Consider the following 20,668-nt stretch of genomic DNA (forward strand, 5'->3'; position numbering starts at 1 on the left):
ATGACTAAATGATAAGTTTTTGTCAAAGAAGGGCGTAAATGCGTTTTCCAGTTCACATATGAAAATAATTCATAGAACACCTACAGAATGTTCCTATTATTTTATTCTCCTTGAGATTATTCCCTAGTCTGTTGTTGGGGTTTTTTTGTTGCATCAGGTTATCATACACTTGATTTAAAATGAGCTCTGCAAAGGGCATTCTTGTTGGCACTTGCATACCTCCCCACAAAAAACATAGGTTACCAAAATCGGGATACTAACATCTTTGCTATTGCTTTGGTTCCCATGCAACTTGGTTTTTAGATATTTTATTTCAAAGTAAAAGTTCTTTTGCCGTTTTGCATGTGGTTGTGCATTAGAGATGGTTACCTGTTTGATTTCAAATAAGCCTCTTATTATCAAATTGCTGTTCTGGGTGGCAATCTTGGAAGTTGAAGATGTTGGTCTTGCATAGTTCCACACTGCACCCTACAGGACATAAGAGCCAAGTACAAAAACATGTTACTGTACTATTAATTTCTCTTATAAGAGCAGGCTGTTCTGTTGTATCCTGAACTTGATTTCATGGACTTCTGTGGGAATGTTGTTGATATACCGGTACTTAGCTTTCTCCTGCTGAAATAGGGTTAAATTAGAGGGTTTTATATGGACTGTGTTCTGTGGGGGGGGGGTTGTTTGTTTGTTTTACTATTGAAGAATGCAGTTTTCTAAACAAGAGACAAAAGGCTTGTGGTCAAAATATTTCATGCCAATGTGTAAATACAAGAGCTATTCTCTATCCTGGGTGGCCCAACAACCAGTGGGACCAGACCGTGGGGCTCTGGGAACAGAACCACAGGCCCAACACAGTAGCTAGTATCACCAGTGGCAGCCTAGGGGGGCTAGAGGAGGGAGGCATTCCTACACAACCTGCTGGGAGACCCCAGAGGCATAGGAAGCCACCAGAAGGACTGAACCTGTGAATTAAGCAACAAGGACTGAGAATTGTGTTTGCTTTACTTAAGGGTGGAAACTCTGAAAAACCCAGCTACTACAACAAGAAGAGGGGGTGGGGGGTTTCTGCTCTTGGAGCTGTGAACTGACCTACAAAGGGATAGTTCCTGCAAGTTCAACAATGACTTTGAAATGCTGTGATGTCTTTTGTTTATGTGCATGCTGTGGTGTTGGGATAATAAGGGCTTTGTTTCAAATACTCTGTTCAGGGATGTACTTGATGAAAACTGTTAATGATGTTTGAGAATTGTTCTGACGAGGGGGTTGGACTGGATGACCATCACCTTGCATGCCAGGTGTGGGTGACTGGGTAAGCTGCACTGGAATGCAGAACAGTGACCAGAGGGTGTCACAAAAAGAAAGAAAAGAGTTGGAGGAATCCAGTTATTGTCTTTTTAAATGCCTTCTTGTGTTTATGATGCAATTCTGTTATCTTTCAAGCTCCGTGGAAAGTTGGTAGTAACCACGTTGGACAGTCATGGAAGACTGCTTTTGCTAAGGAGGAGGTGGTATTATAGAAATAGGGGGCATCCCCCTAAACCCAAGAAATTAATAAATGCTAGGATTTTGGGTTCTTTGAGATATGCAGGGAGAATGTAAGCTGCCAAGGGGATTCCTGGCTTGCCTTACTCAAACCAGCCTGGCTGGCCAAGGGAAGAGCAGAGCATTAAAATAAGAGAGCCATTGAGGACAACTCCTTGTCTCGGGTGTGACCAGAGGCTGGAGATTTGGAGGGTTGCCTAGGTAACTGCTCTGGGGGAGGGCAAGGAGCCTCTGGGAAGAAAGAGGGAGAATGGCTGAGATCCATCTTGACAAGGGTGAAGGAAAGACTGCCCGCAATGCTCTGGGCCATGCTGTAAGATCTGGATCCCTTCCATGCAGATGCAAGGTGCAAATAAGTGAATAAACCCCGTTTCTCAAAGTACCACAGCCTCCGCCGAGTCTTCTGTTCTCCGAAGGGACGCAGACCCTGAAGGTGCGCCTGAGACGCCATGCAGTCTGGTCACTGCTTGGCCGGCGTCGGGCTTTTGCAACAATACATTAAAAGCAGTTGGTGGGGTGGGGTGGGTAGGTAATGCCCTCAGAAATTTCCAGCTAATTAGCGAGGAGGGACATTATGAATTGAGGAGGCCAAGGAACTAAGCTTAAATCCCCCTCCCTCCTGCTCCACGTTACTTCCTGCCACGGGCTGCCTTCCGGTTGTTGCAGTCCCGCCTCCCGTCAGTCAGCCTTTCCCGTCGACCGCTTTTCCCTCCTGCTCGAGGGACTACATTTCCCATCATGCTCTCTTGCGGCGTGACTGTGGTCGCGCAGGTAAAGCGAGGAAGTCGTCTGTTCTGCAGCTCGCCGAACAGTCGCATTTTTTTTGTTGCTCTTTGTACAGAATGTGCAGGGAGATGATCTTTGCTTCCTAGAAAGAGAGCGGGGTCTGCGCTGCGTTTGCTCTTTGATAGGATACAGGGCTTTATAGAAGGCGGACCCGCACCCTCAGAATTGCAATTCTGCAGATCCGGACAGTCGGGATCTTTTGGATTCTGAAGAATGGTGCAACCGAAGACAACTTTCTTTTTTCCTTAGCTTTTTCCCTCCTGCACACCCCCTCCCCTCTTTTCTAGCCGGTGTCTGACTGCAGAGGGGAATAGCCTGCCTCTGAAGAAGGAAGAAAAGCTAGTGGGCTAAAATTAATAAACAAAAACCCAAATTATTGAGTGCTGCATAATATTTTGTCCTGAAGTTGCTGACATCGCGCGAGGTAATCAGGCCTGTAGCGCAGCTCAGTCGGAGTGTTTAGTTTTAGAACCAGCACCTAAAGATGATGAGGAATGATCTGTCCGTGGCGCTTGCTGGCATCGGCGGGGCAGGGAGCCTTTTAAGAAGCAGCGAGCCCGTGTCTCTGTCTCCACTGGCGTCCCAAGCAGCTTCCTTACTGGAAGAGGCTGCAGATCTGCTGGTGATGAACAGGGACTTCGCGGCTGCTCTGGACAGGTGCGAGAAAGGCTGCGAGAGCGTCAGGAAGGACCCCGAGAATAAAGATGCTGACAGGTACATGCTGAATTGAGGCAGAGGTAGGACGAGAACCGGGAAGAATGGGATTGATCAGTGCCAGATTTACTTATGTGCGGAGCTATCTGCTGCCCATGATCCAGGGGGTAGGGCTCATTCTCTTGCAAGGATTTTTAAAATAAAAAATCCAGGCAGATTTTATCTAGGCCCAGTTGCTTAGTATCGGTAATATTAAACACACAATGTTTGTGTGTCTATGACTGTACAGTATAAGAGTTACACAATTGTGTACTTACTATTTAGTAAAGTTCGTGTAGGTTTTAATGCTGTTCAGAATCAAATAATAAAGTCAGCCATGTGAAGCAATACATGTGTTCAGATCACTATCATTAAAGAGTACATTTTGAGAACAAGTGAGGATTATAACATAGCTGTGATTCCCCATCCCCTATGAATGTTCTGTGTGAATGTCTTCAATAATTCCATACTTTTGTAAGCTTATTAAACACTTAGCCCGTGGCCTCCAGTTGCTTAAATCCAGTCCTGGAATTGATGTCGTTCTTATAAAGGGAATTAAATAATGATATTTATTCCAGTACCTGTTAGCACAAATGGCAAAAGAATGCAGTTTCTTACAGAAAAAGATATTTTACCAAGTTACAGCAGAGGGATGGGAAGGGTAAAATGAAAACTGGCTGTGCTGAGAGACAGCAACTTCCCGCTCGTCCTCTCCTTGAACTTCTCCTATTCCATCTGGTTGTTATAAAACTTTGTAAATAAGAACTACTGCCTGTGCTTGCTCTCCCTCCCTCCTCCCTCCCAATGCCTTTTCCTTTTGTGTCATGCCATTTAGATAGCCCTTGCCCCCAGACTTCCAGTCTTGTTGCTGATCTTTGTATGGCTTTTCAGCAGCAGAGTGGGGTTAATTTTTAATAATAATAATAATAAATTTTGTGCATCTCCTTGCTGATTCAGCTCTGAAGAACTGAAATGCTCCTTATGCACTGTGGGTATCCAGGCCTTGGCTGAGATGAACCGATGGAGAGAAGTCCTCCCTTGGATTCTTCAGTACTATCATCATCCTGAATGTTGGCCTTCCAGAATTCTAGAGCTGTGGTGGGTTCTGCTCTAATAGAAGCGGAGTTATATTATTGTATTTTGGGGGTGGTAAGCCTGTTACTGAACTGTACCAGTTTAGGCTGCGGGTGGGGGCTTGCATAGTTAAATGCACATTCATGCAGATCAGTTCCCTGCATACAGAAAACTATCTGGGAGAAAGAGGCATTGCACCCTAGCCTTCTGCCAGACATGCTAGTTTTCTCTGTGTATGGATTTTCTTTTTGTATGGAGATGCAGTAAGTCGTATGATCTCTCCTGAAGCAGCGTCTCCACCCCCATTTTTCAACTGGGACACTGAAGTCCAGCGCCAAGGGCCTTCTGGCGGTTCCCTCACTGCAAAAAGCCAAGTTACAGGGAACCAGGCAGAGGGTCTTCTCAGTGGTGGTGCCCTCCCTGTGGAACGCCCTCCCATCAGATGTCAAAGAAATAAACAACTGACGTTTAGAAGACATCTGAAGGCAGCCCTTTTTAGGGAAGTTTTTAATGACTGATGTTTTAATGTATTTTTAATCTTTTGTTGGAAGCTGCCCAGAGTGGCTGGGGAAACCCAGCCAGATGGGCAGGGTATAAATAATAAATTGTTGTTGTTGTTGTTGTTGTTAATAATAATAATAATAATAATAATAATAATAATAATAATAATTTATTATTTATACCCCGCCCATCTGGCCGGGTTCCCCCAGCCACTCTGGGCGGCTTCCAACAAAACAGAAATTCTAAAATACAGAAATCCATCAAACATTAAAATACAGAAATCCATCAAACATTAAAAGCTTCCCTAAACAGGGCTGCCTTGTTGTTGTGTCTGGGAAGGACTTGTTGCTTGTAGAGTGTTTTGAGGGCCAGATAAATTATACTAGCTCCCTTTGTGTCAAGGGCTTTCTTGAGAATGCATAGGGAAAGCAATAATGCAAAGATAATGGTGTCATTGTAACCATATTAAAATGGTGGTATTGCTTTGTTTCCCTCTCAGCATCCTCCTGCATAGTAAAGTGGAAGAACCTCATGTGATGCTAGAAGTCGCCAGGGACTGGTTACATTCCTCAGCCAATCAGCAGCTGCCTAGTTACTGCCTCTTGGCTCAGCTCTACCTGTTTCATGTGCTGTTGCCGCTCAGGCTCTTTGCAGAGGCAGAGGAGCTAATCCGAGGTTGTAAAGCATTGAGCAAAGAGCAACAGGTGGAGGCCTATGAGAGCATTAAGGAGAAGAGGCAGCAGTGGCTGCAGAAGGAAGAGGAGGAGCGGCAGCTTCCGGAGGAGCACCCAGAAATGGTGTGGAAGCAACGGTTGGGTAGGCTTTTTTTAAATATATGTATAAAGTAATCTTATGCATTTTGTAGCTGAAACCATAGATGCCTGGAGTATATAAATTTTCTTGCCACCTAGTCTGGAAACAAAGCCTTATGAGGAGTGGTTGAAGGAGGTAGTTATGTTAATAATAATAATAATAATAATTTATTATTTATACCCCACCCATCTGGCTGGGTTTCCCCAGCCACTCTGGGCGGCTTTCAACAGAAATATTAGAATACACTAATTTCTTAAACATTAAAAGCTTCCCTAAACAGGGCTGCCTTCAGATGTCCTCTAAAAGTCTGTTAGCTGTTTTTCTCTTTGACATCTGGTGGGAGGACGTTCCACAGGGCGGGTGCTACTACCGAGAAGGCCCTCTTCCTGGTTCCCTGTAACTTGGCTTCTCGCAACGAGGGAACCGCCAGAAGGCCCTCAGCACTGGACCTCAGTGTCTGGGCAGAGCGATGGAGGTGGAGACGCTCCTTCAGGTATACTGAAAAAGCCTGGAAAAGAGGAGACTGAGAGGAGATATCATAGCCATCTTCAAATATCTGAAGAGCTGTCATGTGGAAGAGGGAACAAGCTTGTTTTCTCCTGCACTGGAGGGTAGGACTTGAACCAATGGATTCAAGTTACAAGAAAGGAAATTCTGACTAAACATCAGGAAAAACTTTCTGACAGTAAGTTGTTCTACAGTGGAACAGTCTCCCTTGGGAGGTTGTGGACTGACCTTCCTTGGTGGTTTTTGACTATTAGCATAGATAAAGCGTTTGCTAAGGGGCAAAAGCATTTCCTTGATCAGCCACAAGAAATCGGTGCTGGCTATGCAGTCTTCACATGACAACGGTGGTGTCTGGAGAGCTTTTAAGGGAGAAAGGAGGTTATTTTTCATGGAATCTTCTCTGGAAATAACTTTTTAAAAAAAGTTTTTTTCTGAGTGGTGCCTCCTCGCCACTTCTCCTTTTGTTTTGCAGGTTTGGTATCCCAAAAGGTGTTGACCATATTGGCACAGCTGGGTCGAGTGCTTGGATCCTTGGCAGGCCAGCTCTGTTCCATCCCCTACAGAAAGACCCTCTTGGCTGCTTTCATGTTGTGTCTCATTGTTGTGAGACTTGACCCAGGTATACTTAAGAGAGGGGAGACAGTGGGAGGGGAAGGGAAAGGAGAAGTATCCAGCTGTTACTCTGTGAAATATTTAGCCTGTGTGAAGGTGTATCTGGAATGGCTGTGTGTGTGGATTGAGACACAGTGCTGCTTGGCCAAGATTGAGATTTCTGGGATGTCTTGTAAAGCACAGACTGTTGGGGATATGGTCACACCTGCCGTATCTGGAGTGGGACAGAATGAGAGCCCCAAATTCAACCCCAGGTCCAGCAGCAAAGGAGTAGAAGGCACGGCAGGGAGTAGCTGCATAAGAACCAAGTATACGACAGCTTCCTGAGTTAGACTCTTGGTCGATCTAGCTCTGGCAATGGCTCACCAGGGTTTCAGGCAAGGAGTCTCTGTGGGAACGGTAGTTTGTTTTAGGTGCTGGGAATTGTAGCTCTGTGAGGGGTCTTCTAACTACTCTCAGCTACCTTAATGAACTGCAGCTCCCCGGGTTTTTTTTGGGTGGGTGGGGGAAGCCGTTGCTGTTAAAGTGATATGACAGTGTTTTAAACATATGGTGCATGTGATACCTTAGTGGTTTATTTTAGTTGTATGAGAACCCTTGGGACATTGGGTGTTTACATTTGGAGGAGGAATGTTTGACCAGTGTCATGAATAATATTTGCTTATTGTTATGGGTAGATACGAGAAATGAAAGTCTTCTTCTTCTTCTTCTTCTTCTTCTTCTTCTTCTTCTTCTTCTTCTTCTTCTTCTTCTTCTTCTTCTTCTTCTTCTTCTTCTTCTTCTTTTTCCCAGCATCTCCTACTTCTCTGCCCTTCCTCAACAGGCTAATCCAGCTTTTCCATCAAGCCCGCTTGGCTGCATTTTCTCCACACTACAGGCCTCCAGTTCAAGACTAACTGACTCCACTGCCTTCTGTATGAAGCTGAAGCAGTGCTTGTTGGAGGTACTGTGGATAAACCACTTGCAAGTCAATGAAGGTGACTGCACCTGTTGAGAGAGCACCTGCAGTGAGGCAGAGACTTCTTCAAGAATTAAGGATAGTGGCAGTTCAGTATTTGGTGGGGGGGCATCTGCTGTGTCATGATCACAGGGATGGGACTGATAAAGCACTTCCATGATATAGTTGGAATTTGGTGGCTTTGTATATGATCACTTAGAAACACTTGTCAACTAGATATTTTTTATAACTGAGTTCTTGGAGCTTCCGCTTAAGGCTGTTTTCGTATTTTTGATTGTGGTATTAATTTACGTATTATACAGGTGAAACTTGGAAAATTAGAATATCGTCGAAAAGTGCATTTATTTCAGTAATGCAACTCATTAGTCCACATTCAACCCACCACTGCTCTCAGGTTGCAGTTCAGGCTCTCCACACCCTCCCTGGACAGAAGGAAGGAAATGCAAACTAGAGATGGGTGTTCGCAGTGTATTACTGACACCAGATAACCTCCTAGCTGTTTCATGTGGGGGTGAAATAACACAGGGGACACACTGGAGTCCTTTGTGATGTAGGACAGAGACCAAGGAATTAAGCACAAATCCCTAAATGCCATGTTCAGGAACTGACTTGCAAGGTAAGACTACAGCCACTGCAAAACAGCGCCTCCCATCCCAAAGGGATGGTCAATGGTATTAAAAGCTTGTTGCAAGGTCCAAGTGGCCTGCAGTTCCCTAGTCCAGCTCACAGCACAGGTAATCCACTAGTGTGACAGATATTTCAGACCCAAAACCATATAGTGGTGCCTCGCTAGACGAAATTAATTCGTTCCACGGGTCTTTTCTTATAGCGAAAAATTCGTCTAGCGAATCCCATAGGAATGCATTGAATTTTTTTTTGCCCATAGGAACGCATTAATTGAATTTCAATGCATTCCTATGGGAAACCGCGATTCGCTAGATGAATTTTTCGTAAAACGCATTCGTCTAGCGAGGTAACCTCCGCTCGAAAAATCCTTTCGTTAAGTGTAAATTTAGTTAAGCAGGGCATTTGTTAAGCGAGGCACCACTGTACTGCAAAGGATAAAGATCATACGTTTCCTCCAAGAAAGCTTCAGGTTGGAACACTGCTGTGCACTTGAGCACTTTGCCCAAGTAGCATAAATAGGAAACCAGCAGGTAATCACCTAGGATAGTGGGATCTGATGAAGGCTCCTTTGATAATGCCTTACAACAATTTCCTTCAGTCCATACGGTGCTTCACCATTCTTTACAACCTGCCCCATCCAATTGACCTGCCCTGCTCTGGCTGCCTTAAGGAGTCAGGATGGGCAAGGGCCAAGAGGACAGATGATCAGCCTAATACCTCCAAGCACCTTGTTCACATCCTCAGACGGAAGGAGCTAAAACATACCTATTAAAACAGGATGAGCAGGTACCAGCATAAGAAGAGCCCTTGCTGGATCAGATCAAAGGCCTATCTAACTCCACCTCCAGTTCTCACAGCAGCCGACCACATGCCTATGTCAAAGCTGCAAAAAAGTTAATGCAACAGCAGTACCAGATGGCAGCAGGGATAGCTCAGTCTGGAGAGCATTAGGCTCTTAATCCCAGGGTCGTGGGTTTGAGCCCCATGCTGGGCAAACGATTCCTGCATTGACTAGATGACCCTAGGAGGTCCCTTCCAACTCTACAGTTCTGTGATTCTACCAAGGCTTCCATAGACTTCACAATGAGAACAGGATCTATTTTGAAACAAACACAAATGACTTTATCAGCAAGGTGCCTTGCAAACTGGTTGCTCCAGGCCAGCACAGTCCCACCCCCACCCCCACCCCCGGAACAGCTCTGCTAGATGACAACCCATTGATAGGAAGATGGCAGAGAAAGTTCATGGCAAACAATAGGTGCTAGCTGAGGGATGGACAACCTGTGGCTTCCAGATCCTGCTAGACTCCTGCTAGACTCCAGCTCCCATCACTTCTGGCCATTGGTTGGTGGAGGCTGATGAAAGATGATGTCCTACAACATCTAGAGGGCCTCAGGTTCCACATACCTATGTTTTGTTGGGTTTGTGATGTGTCCTCCAAGGTCTACTCAGCAGATTCCTGAACTCAGAAAAAACGAGCATTCAGTAGAATCAAATGGGAAGGCTTTTCCATGGCCCCTACTACTTCAAGATGTGGGTGGGTATTTGCAAATTTGAATTCCCCAGTGGGGGGCAAGTAACTCCCTCTACATAGGAAATGATTCAGCCCAGCTTTCTTGGAATATATTTCCCTGCATGCAAGGAACTCCCCCTCCCCCCCCCAAAAAACCTTGTCCATGGCAGAAGCATTCAAACAAAGCAAGAAGTGGCAGAGTCCCAGGAAAAGAACCCAGTTCTGCTCAGAGAATAAAACAGAACCAAGAAGAAGAAGCTCCTATCATTTCAAGTGGGGAAGGGGACATGGGCGGATGGCTTCTGCTGAGCCCACCACCTGAGAGTGGGTGAGTGTTCAGTGATGTAAATGGCAGGAGCAGGAAAGGGGAGGTTGCCAAGGGTGATTATGACCTTCCTCCCCTGCACTGTGATGCTCAATGGCACTCCCTGGGAGTGACATGCATGGCTTGGGGTCCTTGGCACCCAGCTGCCTAGAGCGAGACAGCAGTGGGAACGTCAACATCCACAGCTGCTGTTGCTAATCGGGAGCGAGAGTGAGCATTACTTGAGGCACCATGGTAAGGAGGGAAGGGGAGCTTCCTCCTGCACATGGAAGGTGCCAAGGGGAGAGAAGGTTTCCTTTGCCACTTGCTCTGCTTCAGAACTATTGAAAGGGTAGAAGATCAAGGCAGTTTGAAAATACAGGATTGATGTGGTGTAGATGCCAGGGTGTAGATCAGGGTTGGGGAACTGCCAAATCCTGCTGGGCTATAAGTCCATCCCTGACCATTGGCCCTGGTGGCCGGGACTGGTGGGTGTTAGAAGTATAACATCGGGAGTGCCACAGGTTTCCCTTCCCTGATCTACACCCAGACATTTTATCCACCATCACCACATCAGTTCTGTGATGGCAAGGTTGATGCTGCAGCAGCCAGTTGTTCCAGGCCAGCAGCTGAATGACTTCATTGCATTTGTATCCCACCCTTTTCTCCAAAGTGCCAAGGGGAAGCCCACAAGCAGCATCTGAGTGCAATAGCATTCCTGACTTGCGATTCCCAGCAGACTTGTATAAGACCTCTGACACTGGGGATAGAACATAGCCAGCATGAGTAGGAGCCATTAATAGCTTTATCCTACCTGAATTTATCTAACATTTTTAAGGCATCCTAGTTGGTAGCTCCCCGCCAACCTAGCAGTTCGAAAGCACGTCAAAGTGCAAGTAGATAAATAGGTACCACTCCAGCGGGAAGGTAAACGGCGTTTGTGTGCGCTGCTCTGGTTCGCCAGAAGTGGCTTAAGTCATGCTCGCCGCATGACCCGGAAGCTGTACGCTGGCTCCCTCGGCCAATAAAGCGAGATGAGAGCCGCAACCCCAGAGTCGTCTGTGACTGGACTTAACAGTCAGGGGTCCCTTTACCTCCCTTTAGTTGGCAGCTATCACAACATCTAGCAAGGTCCATAGTTTAACCATGTTCTCCCCCCCCATTAATTGAATTCTTGAACATTTTCCACAAAATTATACAACAATATATTATATTACAATTTGTATCCCATCCCATACCGCAGAAAAAGTAAAAACACATTTTTTTAAAAAAGACCTAAAATAGACTTCTGATTGTTCTAAAAAAAACTCCTAAATTACACTTGTTATATTTTACACAGTATCCTATTAGTATATTATTTTCTTAAATCTTTTTGATAATGAGAAAAAAAAGAAAAATTTAAGAAAAAAACATTAAGTTTACATATATTGTCTGTACAATGCAAGACTCATTCAAGATCTGCCAGGAGGTTTTTGCTGTCACAGTAGTTTTTCAGGTACTCGAATATAATCCATTCTTGATTTACTTTATACATCATGTTCTACTATGATGATAAATGAGAGAGAGCTGTCAAATATTAGTTAGTTAGGCTTTCAATCCCTCTCTGTTTTATTCAAACATTGCCAGTTGATGTTGACTGAAGCTTTCCCCTTGATTTTATTTATGCCAGCTGTCAGCAATGCACACTGTAGCAAAAAACCAAATTCCAACCACATAACTCTAATGGCATCTGAACTGGTCCAGAAAAAAAAAGATATTGGGGTTCAATATTGTTGTCTGTTTTTTGAAAACATCAATAAAAATTACCTAAAAGTTAAAAGTGATGGATAGCTTTATGTGCAGCAGCTGTGAAAAAGGTTAATTCCAGGTTAGAGATCATAAAGAAAGCAATTGAAAATAAAACTGCCAATATAGCAACAATATTGCTATACAAATCAATGGTACAACTACATTTGGAATAAGGTGTACAGTTCTGGTCGCCACCCCTCAAAAAGGAAAATGTAGAAGGGAAATACAGTCATACCTCGGTTTAAGTACGCCTCAGTTTGAGTATTTTCAGTTTAAGTACTCTGTGGACCTGTCTAGAACAGATTTATCCACTTTCCATTACTTTCAATGGGAAAGTTCGCTTCAGGTTAAGTATGCTTCAGTTTAAGTACTCCACGGACCGTCTGGAATGGATTGATCCACTTTCCATTACTTTCAATGGGAAAGTTCGCTTCAGGTTAAGTACGCTTCAGGTTAAGTACAGAATCCGGAACCAATTGTGTTTGTAAACCGAGGTACCACTGTATTAGTAAAGGGCCACCAAAGTGATCAATAGGATGGAGTAGATCCCCTGTGAAAAAAGGCTACAGTGTTTGGAGCTTTTCATTTAGAGAAAAGGTGACTAAGGGCGGATTTACAGACGAATAAAAACGCTATAAAGAAGTCCGAAATTAAATCGTTCTATAACAAAAGAGAAAAAAACCTATGTAAAAATCACATAGGAAATTTGTTTTCTCTCTGGCGCCATCTGGTGCTGCATGTTTATAACACTTTCAAAGTGTTGTTATTTGACTAATGTAGCTGGCGTGCCTGGTGTGCTATGGTCCATGGGGTCATGAAGAGTCGGACACGACTAAACGACTAAACAACAACAGCTGAGTCCTAAGTAGGGGATATAATAGAGGTATAAAAATTGCATGGTATGGAGAAAATGCATAGAAAGAAGGTCCCCTCCTCCCTGTCTCATAAAACCAGAACTCTGGTTATCTACTACATTTTGAACCAGCTGAAGTTTCCAAATCATCTTCAAGGGCAGCCCTGTGTAAAGAACATTGCAATAACCCAATCTGGAAATTACAAAACACACAATACAGTGTGTCCAAAAGGAACTAGAGCTGGCAAAAGGCACTCCTAGCCACGGAGGCCACTCCAGTGACAGTGTTGACTGTAAAAGCACCCCCAAGCTGAGGACCTGCTCCTTCCTGGACAGGCTGTGTCTCCCCACCTCCTTGTCATGAGAACTTGGAACACCACACAGTACCTCCGTCTTTTCAGGTTTCAGCCTCTATTTATAAGCTCACATCCAGCCCATCACTGCCTCCAAGCACCAGTCTAACACCTCAATCGCCTCTCCAAATTCAGATGGGACAGATAGAGGAAGAGAGATGACCCTTTGGGTCCCTTCAAACTCTACAGTTCTTTGATTCTAAGACAATTCTGGTCCAGCGGGCCCAGCAGTGCCAAGCAACGAGGTCCAGCTACCATTTTAATTTGACTAAGTGCTTCAGAGTGACTGCAGCAGGGTCACTGTGGGAAATCAAACCTAAAATAAATAAATCCTTCCAAGCATATGCCTGCAACTACTTACAGGGTGCAAAAACGAATGGACCGGTCCCAAAGAGTCTGTGTCGTGTCTTCTGACTACCCTGTTCTCCATTCTGTAGCGTGAGTGCATCTCCATTCACGTTGGCCAGGCTGGAGTTCAGATCGGCAATGCTTGCTGGGAACTCTTCTGCCTGGAGCATGGAATTCAGCCAGATGGCACCTTCGCTGAAAAGAACCATCTCAATACTGACGACTCCTTTGCTACGTTCTTCAGAGAGACTGGCAGCGGGAAGCATGTGCCACGAGCTATCATGGTGGACTTGGAGCAAACTGTAGTTGGTGAGTTAAGACTGTCTCAGGTCACATGAAATGCTTGTGAAATCATATAGTGGCTCGGGGGGCCCACATTTCCTCAATGGGCCTCAGGTTTCCGAGTCCCGGGATATGCCTTAGGTGAATAGATGAATCTTCAGTTTCCATGTGTGTAGTCAAGCCCTACTGAATTGTTCAGCTGTAAGAAAACAAAAGATGTTTTCTAATGGTATGAAGAATCAAGCTATTCAGTTCTTTAAAGCCACAGCTTTACTACGCAATGCCCCCCAACTAACAGATACTTGGGAACTTGTAGCCCAGCAGATGTTGTTGGACCATCTCAGCATCTCTGACCATTGACCATGCTGGCTGGGGCTGATGGGAGTTGGAGTGCAACAGGTCCCTCACCACTGAGTTGAAATATCAGGCCATGGTTTTCTATCTAGATTCAGAGTTGGGCCGTCCTTGTAATTAAAACTCAGCTCCTTTCAGAAGGCCTTACGCTTCCTTTCCCCTTTCACAGATGAAGTAAGGTCTGGTACCTACCGTCAGCTTTTTCACCCGGAACAGCTGATCACTGGCAAGGAAGATGCAGCTAATAACTATGCCCGTGGTCACTACACCATTGGGAAGGACAGGATTGAGCTAGCACTGGATCGCATTCGAAAACTGGTAAGGCACAACGAAACTGAAAGCATGTTTAGGTAGGCTACAATGTTTTATTGAATGGCACTTCAAAGAGACCAGAAATGCATTGGCTGGGTCCCTGGAGAACCCGAGGACCAAACAAAAGAAGTCCCCCCTTTGGTCCACCTGAGTCAAACTCCACCCATCAGATATCTCTGTTAATTAGAAGATTGTCACAGCTATAATTTACTCGTTCATTCTAATAATTATGTTTATGTAAGTCAATATACCATCTTATTTTACAATAGATATTTATGCCAATCAATAGATTTATTGATTGAGATCTGTGGGTATAGGACGATAATAGTAATAGTACCCAGGTGGCGCTGTGGTTAAACCACTGAGCCTAGGGCTTGCTGATCAGAAGGTCGGCGGTTCGAATCCCTGTGATGGGGTGAGCTCCCGTTGCGTGGTCCCAGATCCTGCCAACCTAGCAGTTCGAAAGCACGTCAAAATGCAAGTAGATAAATAGGAACCGCTACTAAACAACAACAACAACAACAACAGCGGGAAGGTAAACGGCGTTTCCATGTGCTGCTCTGGTTTGCCAGAAGCGGCTTTGTCATGCTGGCCACATGACCTGGAAGCTATACGCCGGCTCCCTCAGCCAATAATGCGAGATGAGCGCGCAACCCCAGAGTCGGTCACGACTGGACCTAATGGTCAGGGGTCCCTTTACCTTTACCTTTAATAATAATAATAATAATAATTATTTTATCATTGTACAACCTATGTACAATGAAATTAAACGAGCCTCCCCCCCCCAACACTCAATCTCTTATCGAACAAGACACCACCTCGCAAGTTCATTGTGCTATGTTATTTTCCGTTCAACAGCCTAAAAGCCCACAGATAGAAGCTATTTTTTAGCCTGTTGGTACGGCTGATTATATACTTCTATATCTCCTGCCCGAGGGTAGAAGATTAAAGAGGTGCTGGCCGGGGTGTGAATCGTCCCTGAGAATTTTCCTCGCTCTCCTAAGGCAATGATCCCTTGCGATGTCATCTAGCGGACTCAAGGGACAGCCCATGATATTATGTGCTGTATTCACCACCCTCTGTAGAGACTTTCTGTGCATTAATTTAACAAAAAATAAAATAAATACACACAGAGACACACACAGAAACGCACTCACACATATGTATGAACACATACACCATCCATCCCTTTCTCCCAGCCACTTTCTGATTGGCTGAGAAAGGATGTGGAGAGGCCAGTTTGTACCACACTAAGCAGACACCTGGGCAGACACCTGGATCCTAATATCACATTTGCCAATTGCATGGAAAGAGAATTAAAGTTTCCCTCCCCTCCTAATGTTTTTGGTGCTGAATCTCCACCCCTCTGCCTGCCTACTTAAACAGACCAAAATACTTTTCACAATGTACAGTCCTTCCTGGACTCTAACATTTCAGAACTCAGGAGGGGTATCTTATTTATGCAGGCTCGTCGGTGTAAAAAAGCTCTCTGCATGTGTGAGGAAAGCACCTAAATGATGGTTCCCTTTACAGGCTGACACCTGTGCAGGGCTACAAGGATTCCTGATTTTCCACAGCTTCGGAGGAGGCACAGGTTCTGGCTTTACCTCCCTGCTGATGGAGCGCCTGTCTGTGGACTATGGCAAGAAGTCCAAACTGGAGTTTGCCATCTACCCAGCCCCCCAGGTTTCCACTGCGGTGGTGGAGCCCTACAATTCCATCCTGACCACCCACACCACCTTGGAGCATTCCGACTGCGCCTTCATGGTGGACAACGAGGCCATCTACGACATCTGCCGTCGCAATCTGGACATTGAGCGCCCCACGTACACCAACCTGAACCGCCTCATCAGCCAGATTGTTTCCTCCATCACCGCGTCCCTGCGTTTCGATGGCGCCCTCAACGTGGACTTGACTGAGTTCCAGACCAACCTGGTGCCTTACCCTCGCATCCACTTCCCCTTGGTGACCTATGCGCCCATCATCTCCTCCGAGAGGGCTTACCACGAGCAGCTCTCCGTGGCCGAAATCACCAGCTCCTGCTTTGAACCCAACAACCAGATGGTGAAATGCGACCCCCGCCATGGGAAATACATGGCCTGCTGCATGCTCTACCGAGGTGATGTGGTGCCCAAAGACGTCAACGTAGCCATTGCTGCGATCAAGACCAAGAGGGCAATCCAGTTTGTGGACTGGTGCCCAACTGGCTTCAAGGTGAGGAGAGATTAATATTGGCATGAAGTCTGGGTCCCAATGCAATCATTAAGGTTTATCAAGAGAGGAATCTGTGGAAAAGATTCAGAAAATGGCCTTTTCTGAACATCTGAAGCTTTTTAGTTTAGAAAAAAAGCAAATAAGGGGAGACGTGGTGTGGAGAAAGGGGGATGCCATAGGAATTGCTGGTGAGCATACCGGTGCCTGTGGTTTGGTGATTCCAGAAAAAGGCTAGAGTCACACTCCATCACATTCCCTATTGATATTTCCTGTATAGAATAGAACTTGCAAACTATTTCACCATAGAATTGCCAAAAAATAGAGGGACATCACTCAGCTCCCATAGAGAATTATGATGGAAGGTACCAGTCTTTACCAGAAGTACAGGCAGTATGTCACCTCATTCTTATTCTACCTCTAAGGTTCCAATTTAAAGGTGGTTGCTTGAACTGATACTATTTGTGTGTGTGTCTATATGCTTGCTTTCTCCCCTTCCCTCCCAATCCTACCAGGTTGGCATTAATTACCAGCCGCCAACTGTAACCCCTGGAGGAGATCTGGCCCAAGTCCAGCGCGCTGTCTGCATGCTAAGCAACACCACTGCCATTGCTGAAGCCTGGGCAAGGCTAAACCACAAGTTCGACCTGATGTTCGCCAAGAGAGCGTTTGTGCACTGGTATGTTGGTGAAGGCATGGAAGAAGGGGAGTTTGTAGAAGCTCGAGAGGACCTGTCCGCCCTGGAGAAGGACTATGAGGAAGTGGCAACTGACTCGTTTGAGTCGGTAGTTGACAGCGAGGAAATCTAACAGTTTGCTCCTCTCTGTGCACCACATTGTCTCTTGCCTGTTTCTTCCCTTCCTTGGGCCTTTGTAGACTTTATGGGAGAAATTTCCCTTGGGGGTTCCGTGTGGAGGCTCATGAAAAGTTCCCAATAGGTCAGACCTTATTCAGTAACGCATTACAGGACAGAGTCGAAAGAGTTTGCGAGAGCTTTCTTTTAGAAAACACTATACAGTGGGACCTCGACTTACGAATTTAATCCGTTCTGAAGGCACCTTTGTAGGTCTAAAATTAGTAAGTTGAAAAGCGCCTTTGGAAACACGATTTCCCATAGGAATGCATTGGAAATGGAAAAATTCGTAAGTCGAAGCAACCCCATGTAAAAATTCGTAAGTCGGAAAAACCCTATCTAAAACCGCCACGGTTTCCTTTCGGATGTTGAGAAATTCGTAAGCGTGCGGCCATTTGCCCCATTCCTGTCAAAAAATTTGGTTGTCGAATCGTTCGTAAGTCGAGGTTCCACTGTATATGAAAAATGTGTTGTATTAGCTGTTTCACCCTCTGGCCAACCACTTTCACTCCAACATGTTTTCACCCAACCACAGCCCTTTGAAATGCAACTTTACCCAATCAGTTTCTTTTACCCTACAGTGGTACCTCGGTTTAAGTACACAATTGGTTCCGGAAGTCTGTACTTAACCTGAAGCGTACTTGACCTGAAGCGAACTTTCCCATTGAAAGTAATGGAAAGTGGATTAATCCGTTGCAGACGGGTCCGCAGAGTATTTAAACTGAAAGTACTCAAACTGAGGCGTACTTAAATCGAGGTACATGCAGAGCTCTCCTTGTACCTTATGCGGAGTTGTTTTTCACTCTAACAGTCAGTATTAGGTTCCTCCTAACTGGTTCCTACCAGTTTTGTGGTCAGGCCACACTCTTGCATACATGATGACAAGCAATCCTTTTGCAGGCATTCCATGTCAACCTTTAAGACAAGCCTGTGTAATGTGGGCAGCAAGCATCAAAACAACAAGCCTACAATGAGTCTTGAAATGGGTGAGCTGAAGAAAACTGGGCAGAGATTCAGCCTGTGTGAGATCAGCCTCCCCTGGCCAAAGGAGAAAATTGGGAGGCAGCCAAGGAAACCTCCTCCAATTGGGTGGCCAAGAGCAGGTCAAGTGACTCCTATAAAAGCTTCCACATCAGGTTTGTTCTCTGAGCAATTAGGCATAGCTGCCAAGTACCCCGTTTCCCCCGGGAAACCCCTGTTTTTACTTACCTTTTCCCGGTGGTCCCCCGTATCACTTCGTCTCCGTTTTTCTCCGTTATTTTCTCCTGCCAGTGGACATTTCCCCCCCGATTTGCGCTTCTATGGGCACCAAAAATGGCCGGCGGCGGCTTCAAAAGTCGCATCTAAGTGCGTAGACGGGACTTCCGGTGTTGGCGGCGGCCATTTTTGGTGCCCATAAATGGGCGGAGTGACACCAGAAGTTGCGTCATTTCGGACATGCATAGAAGTGACTTTCGAAGCCGCCGCCGGCTATATTTGGTGCCCATAGAAGGGCAAAGCGACACCGGAAGTTACGTTGATGCAACTTCCGGTGTCACACGGCTGCCGGTCCCGGATTCTGCAGTCCGGGACTTGGAAGGTAAGGCAATTAGGAGACCTGGGCTGCATATACACCATACATTTAAAGCATAAAACTCCCCACAAAGAATCCTGGGAACTGTAGTTTATTAAAGGTGCTGTTGGAAAATGTAGCTCTGTGAAAGGTAAGCTGCAATTCCCAGGATTCTTTTTTGGGGGGGGGGGGAGTGGAGCCATGTGGTCTAACTGTGCTTTAAATGTATGGTGTGTGTGCAGCGCAGGCCAGTTTAAATAAGTGGGAGCCATTCAAGAGCAGCAGAACTGGTTCCATGTTTCTAGGGCCCTTTGGGCACCTCGTTCCTTCTTGGCCTCACTCCTTTAAAATGAAGCAAGTCTTACAATATGGCAACCCCAATTGTCAAAGGGAAACAATAAGAAAGGTTGAACTTTTGAAATGATGATTGCCATTTCATCGTTGTTGAATGGATACACCGCTGCCACACATTTGAAGTTAAGCCCTGGGACTCTCTACTGTAATCTCACTTCACACTTCATTTTGGAGATGAAAAATGTAACCTTTTAGTATAGGCAAAGTACACACACACACACACACACACACACACACACACACACACACACACACACATATATATATATATATATATATATATATATATTGGTATTGTAGCAATTTCTATAAGATCGTAAAAAGACAGATCAGGCCAGAGGCCCACCTCATCCCACATCCTGTTCTCACAGTGGCCAACCAGATGAGCCAATGGGAAGCCTGCAAGCAGGACTCAGGTGTCACAGCACTTGTGATTCCAAGCAAAATGGTACCCAGGGGGTAAATTGCCTTTGATAGTAGAGGCTGAAAAAACCATCACAGCTAGTAGGCACTGGGAACCTTATTTGTTTAAGAAATGTGAATTCGGTAGCATTTCAAACAACAAATTCATATATAAAATGTAAGCGTATGAGCCAAATACTGCACACATTCTTAAAAGATTACAATTTTAAGACTGCAATTTGCTGGAACCTGTCTTTGTATGCAGGGGAAGTCCCTAACTCACTGAGGGTTCGAGACCCATTCAGCTACAATATTGTATAATAAACAGAAGGCAGTGAATTATTCATGGAGAGATTAATTTACTCCAAATTTACCCCAAATGTCAATATATTTTTTTAAATTTCCAAGTTTTCAACTTTTTAAAAACAACTCAAGGAGAACAAACCTAGAAATACAAAAAAAAAACCCAATAAATGGAACAACTTGCATATCTGTGGAACAATACATAAAACTGGAATTAATACCAACAGCGATTCTCAGGTAACATTATATTATCATAACATTCTCCAAATAGCTGCAATTTTTTTCATGCTATAATGCTGCAGGTCACTGTTAGATGCCTAGGTAATAAAGGACCACCAGGTGGCCTAAAAGGACTGTGGCCATTCTTTACCCTGCATTACTTGTAGTATATGGAGTGAAATTTTTTCAGCTATAGTTACTGACCAGACATTGCTATACCATGCAGTTAAGTTTAGGTTGTTCAGAGATTTCCAGTGCCGGGTGACAATCTGCCCCTAGCCGCTACCAGCAGAAAGGGTCACCCATCAGACTTCACGGCTTAGTTAGTGCAATAAAGCACATATAGGTTCAAATTTTAAGGGGACTTCACAGGCTCCATCCCTGCATTCCTCTCTCTTCTTCACAGTACTGTACTTTTCTTAAGAGTGACATTTGCTGGGAACTCCTGGTATCATTTTATGTCCTGCTTCACTTCATCATATGACACTGGGGGCTGTATTAGCTGCCTTTAGTATCACAAACAGATTACCTCATTAAACAACCTGGTTCTTGAAAAGGCT

General features: G+C 45.1%; 2 protein-coding genes and 1 long non-coding RNA gene across 3 annotated transcripts in view; 2 read left to right on the forward strand and 1 right to left on the reverse strand.

Moving 5' to 3' along the window:
* The first annotated feature begins 1,779 nt into the window (after window positions 1-1,779).
* PEX26 (peroxisomal biogenesis factor 26) lies at window positions 1,780-7,803 on the forward strand. Its single transcript, XM_035128332.3, has 5 exons — window positions 1,780-3,036; window positions 3,973-4,113; window positions 5,090-5,406; window positions 6,383-6,529; window positions 7,315-7,803. Exons 1-5 carry the CDS (start codon window positions 2,807-2,809, stop codon window positions 7,416-7,418), a joined length of 939 nt encoding a protein of 312 aa, XP_034984223.3. The 5' UTR covers window positions 1,780-2,806; the 3' UTR covers window positions 7,419-7,803.
* A 3,747-nt stretch (window positions 7,804-11,550) lies between these two features.
* The window catches only part of LOC148684647 (uncharacterized), a 31,899-nt gene continuing 22,781 nt past the window's right edge, over window positions 11,551-20,668 (reverse strand). Inside the window, exon 2 of the long non-coding RNA XR_015951765.1 lies at window positions 11,551-13,747. This is a non-coding gene — a long non-coding RNA (uncharacterized LOC148684647). The remainder of the gene's footprint in view (window positions 13,748-20,668) is intronic.
* Window positions 13,362-17,258, forward strand: LOC148684648 (tubulin alpha-8 chain-like). Its single transcript, XM_035128330.3, has 4 exons — window positions 13,362-13,575; window positions 14,072-14,220; window positions 15,748-16,428; window positions 16,941-17,258. The coding sequence occupies exons 1-4, from the start codon at window positions 13,548-13,550 to the stop codon at window positions 17,232-17,234; spliced, it is 1,152 nt and encodes a 383-aa protein (XP_034984221.1). The 5' UTR covers window positions 13,362-13,547; the 3' UTR covers window positions 17,235-17,258.

This window comes from Zootoca vivipara, chromosome 9 (assembly GCF_965207765.1).
Source record: "Zootoca vivipara chromosome 9, rZooViv2.hap1.1, whole genome shotgun sequence".
Lineage (NCBI taxonomy): Eukaryota > Metazoa > Chordata > Lepidosauria > Squamata > Lacertidae > Zootoca > Zootoca vivipara.